Source organism: Plutella xylostella, chromosome 9 (assembly GCF_932276165.1).
Source record: "Plutella xylostella chromosome 9, ilPluXylo3.1, whole genome shotgun sequence".
Classification (NCBI taxonomy): Eukaryota; Metazoa; Arthropoda; class Insecta; order Lepidoptera; family Plutellidae; genus Plutella; species Plutella xylostella.
Genome location: NC_063989.1, coordinates 7,680,029 through 7,693,252, shown reverse-complemented (window position 1 = coordinate 7,693,252; position 13,224 = coordinate 7,680,029). Strand labels below are relative to the sequence as shown.

General features: G+C 32.2%; 1 protein-coding gene across 2 annotated transcripts in view; it reads right to left on the bottom strand.

Annotated features, from left to right (window-relative positions):
* Positions 1-13,224, bottom strand: part of LOC105392563 (tensin-4) — an 86,864-nt gene that overhangs the window by 25,411 nt on the left and 48,229 nt on the right. For both annotated transcript variants that reach the window (XM_048622920.1, XM_048622921.1), the window contains 2 exons: positions 8,570-8,644; positions 7,629-7,769 (listed from right to left, as the gene is read on the bottom strand). In XM_048622920.1, the coding sequence (XP_048478877.1) occupies positions 7,629-7,769; positions 8,570-8,644 (216 nt within the window). The remainder of the gene's footprint in view (positions 1-7,628; positions 7,770-8,569; positions 8,645-13,224) is intronic.

Below are 13,224 nucleotides of genomic sequence, written 5' to 3'. Positions count from 1 at the left end.
ATTCCGCACATTCCTGCATTGTCAGAATATCAAAAAACGGCTTAGAAGCGAAAATTAAATTTCTAAAAACCTAGTAACTCCACCCTGCGAAATCAAAAATGCCACGAAAACCATTTTAAAACACAGTAAGAGCCACCAACCATTTTAAAACACAGTAAGTGAAAATGACTTACTAGGTTTTAAAATTGTCAATGGCGCTTACTAGGTTTTGAAATGGTCAGCAAAGGTCAATTTTTGCCCGTTAATTTTAGTAAGTCACAAATGGCATACATTATTACAAACACTTTTTTCGAAAAAATATCAGATATTTCAGAACCTGTATCTTTGAACCAATGAGACCTAGAGAGGTGAATTAAAAGTAGAACATAAGGAAATTTTGTCTTCTTTATAAAAGCCACAGAGACCTTTCTCGTCAGAACCTTTCTACTAGCCCTATTTTGCATAAACCAAAAAAAACTCAAACATTGTAAACTAATTTTAGCTCAAAATTTAGGAAATATTGTCTAATTTAAGGCAGCCATAAATAATGTTCGTGTCAGACATGCCTTCTTAATATGGCGATTTGGTTCATTTAGATAAAACTTAAAAATATGCCGGTATTTCAGCTATTACTTAGTGCGGTCGTGTGAAAGTGCTGCAAAATTTGGTTTATATTATGTGAAGGATCCAAAACATATAAAAAAATAAAAAACATATAAATTATTACGTTATTATTGCAATTTCAATATACTTTACTTGTCTTAAATTACACAATAATGGCTCTTACTAGGTTATAAAATGGTCAGTGAGGGCGGTTTTAGGGTGAGAAAACCATTTAAAACCTAGTTAGTGTTTTCTTTTGTGCATTACAGCAAAAATATTTGTCATATTTAAATGAAATAGTATTGTATGTAAAGCCTAGGTTCTGCCGGTTCTTTTAAGCTTACATTCGTTTAGATATGTATCATAGTTTTACCAGGGCATTGAAATGAAGGGACAAAAACGTTTTTTGGCTCTCCTGAACATTTTGTCTCTTGGCTGTTACTGTGTTTTGAAATTGGACAGCCGAGCAGTCAGGGCTACTAAACACTACACTATTCGGTCGTGAGATATCTACATGAAAAAAGTCCGGTATTTTACTTGTTTCATAACACAATCGTAATCATAAATCACGATGGAATTTATTGGTCAGAAACAAGCATAACATTAGATGTGATTATGATTGAGGAGTGGTACCAATAATGACTTATGCAAATATGCAAGCTGGTTTCTTATAAACATTTTAAAACTATGTTCATAAACACATTATAACTATCACAACACAAACAAAACGAGTCAATAAGATCGAATAACAAGACGGTTAAAATAAAATCGACTTCTCACTAGCTAACATAATTATTTATGGAGCAGGATTATGTTGAAAACGTCGGTAGTCCTAAAATCTGGGATAGGTACAATGCTTTTTCCCAGAAAGGCACAACATGAAAAAAACATATTGTAAAGAATGAAAATATTGTAAACCATCGTGAAGTATGTATAAACCTATAAATATTTGAGTATTTCGTACTGGATTCGGCTTTATGAGTATAGCCGATACGTACGAAGAAGGGCGAAATCGTGATACGTTTGCAGATGGACTGACAACAAATTCTCATGGAAAAAGTTACTCAGTAAGGTTAATCATTTATTCAGTGAATTTTGATTTAAGAAGAGTTTAATTTTTACTTGTTCTGTGTTTTTTATAGACCACAGAGTCCTAAAACACTAAGAAGCTGAAGGTAGGTTCCTGCCTAGTAAATCAAGTAACAAATTCATTATAAATAAGCCATGCTATGTAGATATTGTACAGTTTAGTGACATACACACATTTATAGCCTAAGAAAGATTTAGGTTACATAATGTCTTATAAATTGGTCATAAGTCCCGCCCAGATCTGGCTTGCCCATTTATAAATGCACTTTAATAAAAAAAAAATGCCACCATGAAAAGACAGACAATCAGTAACACAAAGGTCTTTGACAAAAACTGCAACAGCATGCCTTGTAATTAACAGATCAGGTAAACAACAGACCTCCCATAGCTACCCCTCTCTTTGAATATGCTTTGAATGCTCGTCCATAGACTATTGTTTTTTTTTTTACAGTCACCCTCGTAGTGCGCTTTGGAAATACGATATGTAGCCAGTGGATGTTGTACCCGGCGCAAACAAAGCCTTTGACCAGTCGAAACAAGGCAGGAGATCAGATAGCTTACAGCTAAATTTTATTGGTAGTGATTTTTTTTACAGTATATACTGTGCGATGAATGGTATTGGTTGTAAGTACCTAGTTTTTACGATTAAAGTGCATCAGGAAAGAAAATAAATACCCATTCCTTAATCATAAATCATAACTAACTAACTGAACTTGCATCTTAACAACGAAATAAACTTAAAATATGATATTGTAAAACCAGATAAAAATCTAAACTACAAAGTATAGGGCCTTTTCAACAATCTCATTAGCTTCGCAACATTCCCACACACAACACTGCTAACATACCCTGTCTTCACAGCATCAATCGCAACAAAAGAGAGCCGCGTTCCTCAGGTTAGGTCCCACGATTGATTGCTATTGTGGATACTCTCTCACCACTACCGGTCAGTCACACGAACGAAACACTTCACGCAATTTACAATAATCCATCACTTTAATCACGCATCCAACTTATCCGATGATACGCGTAACGATGTTCGTAACGTAACCTGACGCGCGACTGCTCGGCACGGGGTTAACCACGCGACTGGCAAGTTTAAGTTCTCTATACAAACTCGTTCTATTTGAAGTAGCTCGCTTTTTACTGGTGGTACCTGCGGCTGAGGTGGAAAAACTATAGATGGACCATCAATTCTGATTGTTGTAGTATAGTACAGGCAGTGGGCAGTGTAGAACATGATCTGTCATGCCAATATTTAGAAAGATTCGTTTATGAGTACAGTAATATGAGTACCATCAAAATTTAAGTTTAACACCTTAGCTATTATTTTCGACAGATTTCAAAAACATAATTATTATCATGTTCATCAGTTTTGTGACGTACTTATTTATGTAGTTTTTTTTTATTTTACTGTAATTAAGTATTTTGTTTTTGAGTTGGCAATACAACCTATAGTACCTATACCTACCTAGTAGACCACCTGCACCTGTATGCTTGGGTTTTTATACTTTTTTGTTTTTGAATTGTAGCATAATTTTATGGAGATCCGCATTTTTGCACCCGCCGCTTAGTTCAATAACCGCTTACAACATTTGCAGCACCGCAATTGAACATCTCTGCAATTAATTAAGAAGAATCGAACTAAGCTCCGGACGTTTGTTATAATTTATCGATTCGTATTCAATGGTAATATCTAGTCAGCATCCATTTAAGAGCAATCAACTGTTTAGTTAAATTGTGGGCCTCAGAACAATGACTGATTCATCACGTTGTTTTTCAGTTTCATTGTCGCTAATTTAAGATATGGTGACAAGTGAATGGGCAAAGAGACGTATCAAGAGTTATGGCTCACAAAAGGGAGCGCAAGACGAAAATATACACAAATGAGAGTTCCATGCTTCATTCATGTTCCAAACAATGAATTCGAAATACGACAACGGCTTTTGTTTATTTAGTTTCCGGCAGACGGAATGTCTGCACATTTATCAGTAAATAAAAAACGTGATAATCTCGGTAGGAACTGTAAAATATCCAAGTACCAGATGTCTTTAAGTAATCAAAAGTTAACAATAGAACCACAAACAGACAAAAAAGAAACAGATACATTCTCAGATAACAAATCATGGTTAACCAGCAGAAATCATCGGCAATTTGGTCAAAATGAGAGCGGTGATTACTATGATTATTTCCTATTATAAAAGACTAAAAGCGTCTGAGCTTTGGAATGCCGCCCCGCCCCCGCCCCCTTTCTTTCCCCCCTCGCCGCAAGGTCGAAGCATTGGAATGCGCAAGAGACGGTAATCGCAGACTAAACTTGTGACACACATTCCAAGTTTAAGCTTGAAAAAGAAATAATTCTAGCGCTGATTGATGCTGCTAAAATAATCAATGATGTTGCAGTTTTTGAATAGAATTTTAAAGAATACGTGTGTACAGAGTGTACACTTACTTAGAATCAAAAGAACACCTAAGTAAGTACTTACGTGTAAGTCCTGTACCTAAGTAGAGACTTACATACCTATTATTCATCCTATTGCAAAACATAAAACTTGCACTATCATATTCAAAAATAACGAAACCATACATTGACAAGAGAACCCTAAACAATCAAATACAAATAATAATCTTCCGAGTGTTAAGTAACTATCAGTACAAGGATAATCCCAATTGTAATTCTAAAGGAAAAAAACTTGAAGGACGAAACCTTTTCACAGTATAATGCTTTGACAAAGAAAGAAGAGGTTTATCGTAATGAAGTGAGATTGTATCTTTCATCTCATAAAAGTTACGACGGCAAAAAGTATCGGGCGGACGGCCGGCACAAAAAGGCCGGGAGTTGATTACCTGGACCAAATTTTAAGCAATGTTTTTATGCGTTTCATGCATTGCTTGCGTTTTTATGTAGCTGTTTTTTTATATCTTTGTTGTAAGAATTCATGACATAATTATGAGGTAACTTCATTGATCACCAACAAAATTACAAAGATAAAAATATTTTTATACTTACACTTAAAATACAATTCAATGTCTATCTTTATAAAACCGTAGCAACAGCTCAACTAAAGTCTCCAAGTTTGAAAGACTAGACAAGATTTCAGCCTAACACTAAAGTTAGCGTCTAGTTAACGTCTTAGAGCAGAGCACAATAATCCTAGAACATTTGAGCGTCGGAGTAGTTTCAACTTAACTATTGCCTTCAAATCTATAGATTTTAATGTGGCACAAGTAATGCGAGTGAATATTAATGTATTTCTGTAAAAAGTAGGTACTGAAGTAAAAACATGATGCTTCTGTCTAGAAATAACTTCTGAAAGTATCTATGTGACTTTTATCCTACAGATAACAGATATATTGTGGAAAGGATATTCTAAATTTTGATGTTAAACTCATGAACGTATTGTTATTTGACTACCTATGGCCAGTAGCCATATTTCCTATGACTCTCATTGTTGAATTATGCGAATTAAAAACCCAATAAGTTTTTGACAAGTCTTTACTAAGGATAACCTGCCCTCATTCGTCCCAACCGTTGACAGGTGGATACGTCATCATGTTTTAATTGTTATGTGTGTTCAAAGGTATACAAACCTCTGTATCTCATTGTTTGTGCCAAGCGCCGAGTAGCGAACGGAGCGAATATCTAGGCTGGTTCGCTCCACCGACTCTGCCTAGCTCGTACATTTGATACCGACGACGCCTATTTCTTCACCCGCAAATTAAATTCCTATCGCATTTCCTGCCTTACTATTTTGAGCTAAGTCAGTATTATTAAATAAAAATAAAACAAATTTTGTGTATAAAAATTATACGACCCACAAATAGGAGGCCAAAGTAAATAATATAATACTTGCTGTGAGACAAAATAACCAACACAAATCAATATAAAATTTAAAAACAAAAAACCTACAGATTTTATCTGGTCAAAAATTTGAATACAAAAGCGAGCAAATTTGTTTTGAAACACACATCGCGAATCTAGATCTCTATGGTCACAAACATTGTATTCATTTGAATTTAACCCAGCTTTCCGATATTCTTACCGCGATACGTGTGAAATATCGCTCTCAGATACAAAGCACAGCACATTGAAAGCTATCGAGGGAGCATCTATGCATGAGCTAATAGGAAAATGTGGTCCAGGTATGCACGCGGCTGTTGAAATATTTGTATAACTACGGTACGGACGCGAGAAAACAGCTAAGTGTGTTATAATTATTTTTAGAGGCAGGTATGTAATATATTTAGTTAAACTAAGTAGGTAATACTGGCAACTACTACTATAGAGTTTCCACTATGTTATTGTATTTTTGACGTTTCCTTATGTCTGGTAAGTAAAGTTGTCCATTATGGACAGAGTATTAACCTATTACAAAACCAGTGATACCAAAATTTAAACCACCGTAAAATATAGGTGAAGCAACTCCATATACATAGGAGTGTTTAGCGCACGTTTTTATTTTATAAATTACCTACTTATTATGTTGAGCTGTTTTAAAACATACATGTTAGTTTAATACTATGGTCATTGTAATCACAAGTATCACAACTTTAATATCATTTTAATTATCATTTCGAACACTTCAAATAACAGAACTTCAAATTGTCTGGTAAGTACCGACATAAAATCTCAATAATTAGGGTAACGTAACGTACCTTGGGACGCTTGTACCTCGGGACATTGATTGTATTTTAAAAACCGGCTAAATAAACACATTAAAATTCTACCCTAGGCATAGTATTTTACTCGCTTGGCAAAACTAGTGAGTCTCGTGATCATACCAGCATCGAGTGTGTGGTGAAGACAATATGAAGTTTTTTGGAGTCAAAAGTAGCTTTTGTATAGTTTTTTGTGTTGCTTTATCTTATTGAGGCATGCTCAAAATAAAGACATGGATGTCACGTATAACTTTTCAGTTATTTAATTTTATGACATGGCAATTATCTGAAAGATTCCTAAATTAAAAATAAAGATATTTAAATTTTGGCTAAATATTGCTTTTTTATACCTTGGGACACGATTAAATTTGTACCTTGGGACACTGTTTCCTATGGCTTTGTACTATGGAAAATGCAAACATCTAAATAACGCCTTATATCTCTGTTCTTATTAGTGCCAGAGTGAAACTAGACAGAAGAGAGATGCAGTAAATCAATAAGAACAGAGATATAAGGCGTTATTTAGAAGTTTTCATTTTCCATAGTACAAAGCTGTAGGAAACAGTGTCCCAAGGTACAAACGTGTAACGTACCTTGGGTCAAAACAAACATTTTTACTTTTATCTTAATTTAATAAAATCTGGCCACACTAAAGCTTTAGCACAAATACTAGTGATAATAGATTATATATCCTACCGAATAAAGATAATTTCACATTAATATCTTAGTTGTACGCTGCGATAGCTTCATTCAAAGTTGGGGTAGTCGAAAATGTCCCTAGGTACGTTACGTTACCCTACGTAGAATAGTATATTTTAGTTGCCGTGAAAGAGGGCCAGCAAGACTGTATTGGTACCGTTTTACGAGGCAGTCAAAGTTGTATTTCCGTACATGAAACCCGAGGATAAGTTTCCAAAGCCGCAGTTCCAAAGTCTTTTGAGGTTACGGAAAGATGTGGGAAGTTAAGAGCTCTTTAGTCTTTTAAACTGTTTCCTGTGTTATATGTGTGAAAGTATAACTCACTTTTAAATTGGGTAGCTTTACTCGGTCGCTTTTAGAAAAATAGTGATGTCTTTAATTTCAGAAAACTCATGTTGCGTTTGCTGTTATCCTGAACTTCTGATACACGTGAATGTTACTACCAAAAAAAACCTTGTTTAAAGGGTGTCGAATTCAAAATATTACTCATTAAGGTGTTCGACAGTCAACTGACATCGTTTAGCATATTTCTAAGTTTTTATAGTAACGTCTTAAATGTAAATCAATAAATTAAAAAAGATACACATTATAAATCTGACCTGATGCGGCGTGTCTGTGGCGAAGGCGTGGCAGTAGTGCGCGTCGGCCGGCGGTGCGCGCGCCACGAACGCGAACAGTGCGCGCGCGCCCTCACACCATGCGTACGAGATGCGTCGCAGCGCATGCGCCATGCGCACTGACTGGAATTAAACACGCAATGTTAGACGGACCCTAGACCTACAATAATATTGTGCAATATGTTGATTGTGCAATAAGATTGAATGGTGTTTTGAATCCAAATGAGGTTTGCGCAATCTTCAAAATTAACCCTAGACCATGATTTTCAATATTGCGCAATATAATTGATCGTCTAGGGGGCGCCTTTACTAATAATTTTGATCAAATGAATTCAAGTTTGATCCATAATTATGCGAGCAGCATTATTCTACGCTATTAATATAACATTGATACGGCTCGCGACAGTATGTCTATAATGTAAGGTGCACGAAAGAAGCTTGCGTGAGTGACGTATCAGCGATACTTTATAGTATACCTATGTCTGTCGCACTCTGGGCAGTCAGGGACTGGCGCTATTCTGACGCTATAATCCATTCAGAACGGTGACAAACCTTTAGACACCTTCTGGAGTTAAAGTTAAACATGCTAAGATGAAGACTATTTCTAACAACCCTACATTTTATAATGGATGTGTATACACTCACGGGCAAAGAAACAGTTCCACTCACAAAATGTCGAACCCAAACAGCCCCAATTTTTTCAAATATTTAAATTATAATTTTTACGAAATATTATCGTTTTTAGTTGGTAATGTCCTAATGCTTAGTTAAATGTACTTCAATGTTTCAGAAGGCGTCATTTAGCTAGCCTTTTCCGTTTACGAGTAATTAGTAATTTGATGCTTTTCTCAGTGGAAACTTTTCATTGCCCGTGAGTGTAGTTATAGTAAGTACATACTTATAGTTATAGCATTGATTCTAACCTGGTCGTGCGGTCTGCATATCTTCACTCCTGAAAGCGCGACCACCACTAAGACCGGTTGGGCACGCCCGTTTTCCTGTCGACAAAATAACATACGTTGAAGCATCGTTACATTGTAACTCAATGCATGTGTTATATATGTACTTATAGATATAATTATAATGATTAATTTTAATATAGATAAAATGTATACATTTAACAACATAGAAATAATGTATTCACACTTCGTATTGTTGGTTCGGTACAAAGTACGGAGTGGGATTTTTACTATAAAAGCGGTACGACTGGTCGTTAGATTCTCAGTCTTGGTTGAGACGTGGACGGAGACAGTCGTGCCGCTAATGCAGTGTGCTGCCAAATTATAAGATAAGTACTACTTTTGATTGTTGTTATGTTGGTTTAATAATAAATTTATAACTATATATTAATCACTGTTTTTACTTATTAAATAATTTAATTGATTTATCTATTTATTTCATTAAAATTAGTTGTTTGATTATTGTGATTTTACTATTTTCATTAATGGTTAAGTTAACTATTACACAATACAAATATCAATTTTAATTAACTGGCTTTTATTATTATACCTCATTATCTATATGATACCTGATTATCTGTGATATGATAGAAATGATCTAAATCAGGTAACATCAGAAGTGGGACTGACTTGTGTTCACAATTAAATTAAATTAAATTAAATTAAATTAAATTAAATTAAATTAAATTAAATTAAATTAAATTGAATTGAATTGAATTGAATTGAATTGAATTGAATTGAATTGAATTGAATTGAATTGAATTGAATTGAATTGAAGTGAATTGAATTGAATTGAAGTGAAGTGAATTGAATTGGATTGGATTGGATTGGATTGGATTGGATTGGATTGAATTGAATTGAATTGAATTGAAATTGAATTGAAATTGAAATTGAAATAAAATAAAATAAAATAAAATAAAATAAAATAAAATAAAATAAAATAAAATAAAATAAAATAAAATAAAATAAAATAAAATAAAATAAAATAAAATAAAATAAAATAAAATAAAATAAAATAAAATAAAATAAAATAAAATAAAATAAAATAAAATAAAATAAAATAAAATAAAATAAAATAAAATAAAATAAAATAAAATAAAATAAAATAAAATAAAATAAAATAAAATAAAATAAAATAAAATAAAATAAAATAAAATAAAATAAAATAAAATAAAATAAAATAAAATAAAATAAAATAAAATAAAATAAAATAAAATAAAATAAAATAAAATAAAATAAAATAAAATAAAATAAAATAAAATAAAATAAAATAAAATAAAATAAAATAAAATAAAATAAAATAAAATAAAATAAAATAAAATAAAATAAAATAAAATAAAATAAAATAAAATAAAATAAAATAAAATAAAATAAAATAAAATAAAATAAAATAAAATAAAATAAAATAAAATAAAATAAAATAAAATAAAATAAAATAAAATAAAATAAAATAAAATAAAATAAAATAAAATAAAATAAAATAAAATAAAATAAAATAAAATAAAATAAAATAAAATAAAATAAAATAAAATAAAATAAAATAAAATAAAATAAAATAAAATAAAATAAAATAAAATAAAATAAAATAAAATAAAATAAAATAAAATAAAATAAAATAAAATAAAATAAAATAAAATAAAATAAAATAAAATAAAATAAAATAAAATAAAATAAAATAAAATAAAATAAAATAAAATAAAATAAAATAAAATAAAATAAAATAAAATAAAATAAAATAAAATAAAATAAAATAAAATAAAATAAAATAAAATAAACTAAAATAAAATAAAATAAAATAAAATAAAATAAAATAAAATAAAATAAAATAAAATAAAATAAAATAAAATAAAATAAAATAAAATAAAATAAAATAAAATAAAATAAAATATAAAATAAAATGTTTTTTTTTTTATATACAATAAAAAGTCTATAAATAAATTAATTATTCTTAATTATTATTTACAGAATGGACGCTGAAACTATTTCAAGTCTTTTAGCGGCGATTCGTGATGCTGTTGCCAAACCAACCACAAACGACGACGACATTGCTCTGCCAGTGTTTGATCTTGACAAGAATGATTGCGGTGCAATAAGTTGGTGTAACAGTGTCGACGCTCTCGCTAAGGACCTCAAGTGGAGCAGTATTAGGACTGCAGCAAAAGCTGGTAAGGCTCTTAGGGGTTCAGCTACCACATGGTTCGAGTCATGGGAACCGTCAGAAGGCAGATCATGGGAGAATTTTAAAACTGATATCCTTGACGCTTATCCTGAGAAGAAAAATTTGGCTGAAAAACTTACTAAATCCGTACTATATACATCGGATTCGTGTGAATCATATAGTGAATATTTCCGAGAAAAATTAAGATTGCTACGCAACACTAAAATCTCTTTTACGGACCCTCAGCTTATTGAATTGATTTGTGGAGGCATTAACGATGTTAGTGTTAGGATGGCATCCTTAAATAGCGGTGTTACTACAACGTCTGGTCTGGTTGTTTTGTTGTCAACTTATATTAAGACTAAGAAACGATGTTTAGAAAATAATGATGAGAGTTTAAATGGTGCAGGACCTAGCGGGGTAAAACGTGCTAGATTTAACATGGAAAAAAATGTTACATATGTAATCAAAGTGGGCATTTACATTCACAATGTTTTAAAAAACAACCACAGCAATCTCAACAGTTCAAACAGCAAACTACCCCGCCGGTTTCTAAACCAAATAACTATCAACAGAAAGTTTGTACCTATTGCAAAAAACTTGGCCATACAGAATCCGTTTGTTATCACAAGCAACGAGCTGAATCTTCCTCCTTAGTCACAGTTTCTGCCAAAGGGAGCAATTTTTTAGGAAAACCAAATTGAATCTCACTCCAGTTCATATTAATGGAGTAGCAATTGATTCTTTGATTGATACAGGAGCCGATTGTAGTTTGATTAAAGAGTCTATTGCAAACAAATTAGGATGTCACTTGATACCGGTATCTAAATATATAAAGGGCATAGGACCAAATCAAATACATATCTTTGCTTTAATTACCGAAATTGTTCAATTTGAGGGGTTAGCTTTAGAGCTTGACATAAACGTAGTCAGAGATGACGCTTTTTGCTACGACCTTCTAATAGGTAGAAATGCTGTTAGTTTTCCAGATATAGAAATCATAACTGATTCAGAAGGTTGTCGATTATCTAGGAAATTATGTGCACCTCTTGCAGAAGTAAATTTAGTAAGCGAACCTTGTGAATTAATTTCAAGAATAGACCATTTGCCCGTAGATTTACAAGACAAAATTATAAATATTTTCGAAAAATATCCATTAGTACTCGGTGAGACAGGGTCAGTGCAAACTGGTGAATTAAAATTAGTTTTGAAAAATAATGAGACAGTCAGTTACCGACCCTATCGATTGGCACCTGTTGAGAAGGAAAAAGTGGATAAAATTATTCAGGATCTTTTAGACAAAGGAATCATTCGGGATAGTGACTCTCCTTTATCCGTAATATTGGTTAAAAAGAAAGATGGCGCAGACAGAATGTGCATTGATTTCAGAGCACTAAATAAAATTTTAGAAAAGGATAAATATCCACTTCCTCTCATCGAGGATCAGATCGATAGACTCGGTAAAGCAAAATTCTTCATATCGTTGGATATGAAAAACGGTTTTTATCAAATTCCTGTTAGTCCAGATTCAATTAAATACACCGCTTTTGTAACTCCTACAGGGCATTATGAGTTTCTTAAAATGCCTTTTGGGATCTGCAATGGACCAGCTGTTTTTCAAAAAGCTATTACAAAAGCAATTTCACATTTAAATTTTGTGTTAGTATATATAGATGATATACTTATTCCATTTCTAACGATTGATGAAGGACTTGACTACTTAGAAAGAACCATACAGGCGCTAAACACTGCTGGTTTTGCTATTAATTTAAAAAAAAGTAAATTTTTTGTGGACCATATTGAATACTTGGGTAGACATATATCCTCAGAAGGCATTAGACCCAGTGAATCTAAAATTGCTGCATTAATAAATGCTCCTAATCCAAAAAACGTCAAACAAGTTCGTCAGTTTATGGGTTTAGCAAGTTACTTTCGAAAATTTATCCCAGGTTTTGCCACCCAAACCGCTTGTATTAGCAAATTAACAAAGAACAATCAAAAATGGGAATGGGGCCCCGAACAAAACGAAGCTCGAAATTATATCATAAAACATTTGTCAGATAAACCATTGCTTACTGTTTTCGACTATGACCGACCGACAGAACTACATACTGACGCCAGTTCTTTAGGTTATGGGGCTGTCTTAATACAAATTGTTGATGGTAATAAAAAGGTTGTTGCTTACTACAGCAAAAGAACAACTCCCGTTGAGTCTAAATACTGTTCTTATGACTTAGAAACTTTGGCGATCTATAATGCTCTTAAACATTTCAGAGTCTATCTTTTAGGCATTAAATTTCAAATATTCACTGATTGTAATTCTATCAAATCCACTATGAACAAAAAAGATTTATCTCCACGTGTAGCCCGATGGTGGACTTTTATGCAAGATTTTGACTTTGACATTGTATATAAGAAAGGAAAATACTTGGGACATGTAGATTTTTTGAGTCGTAACCCT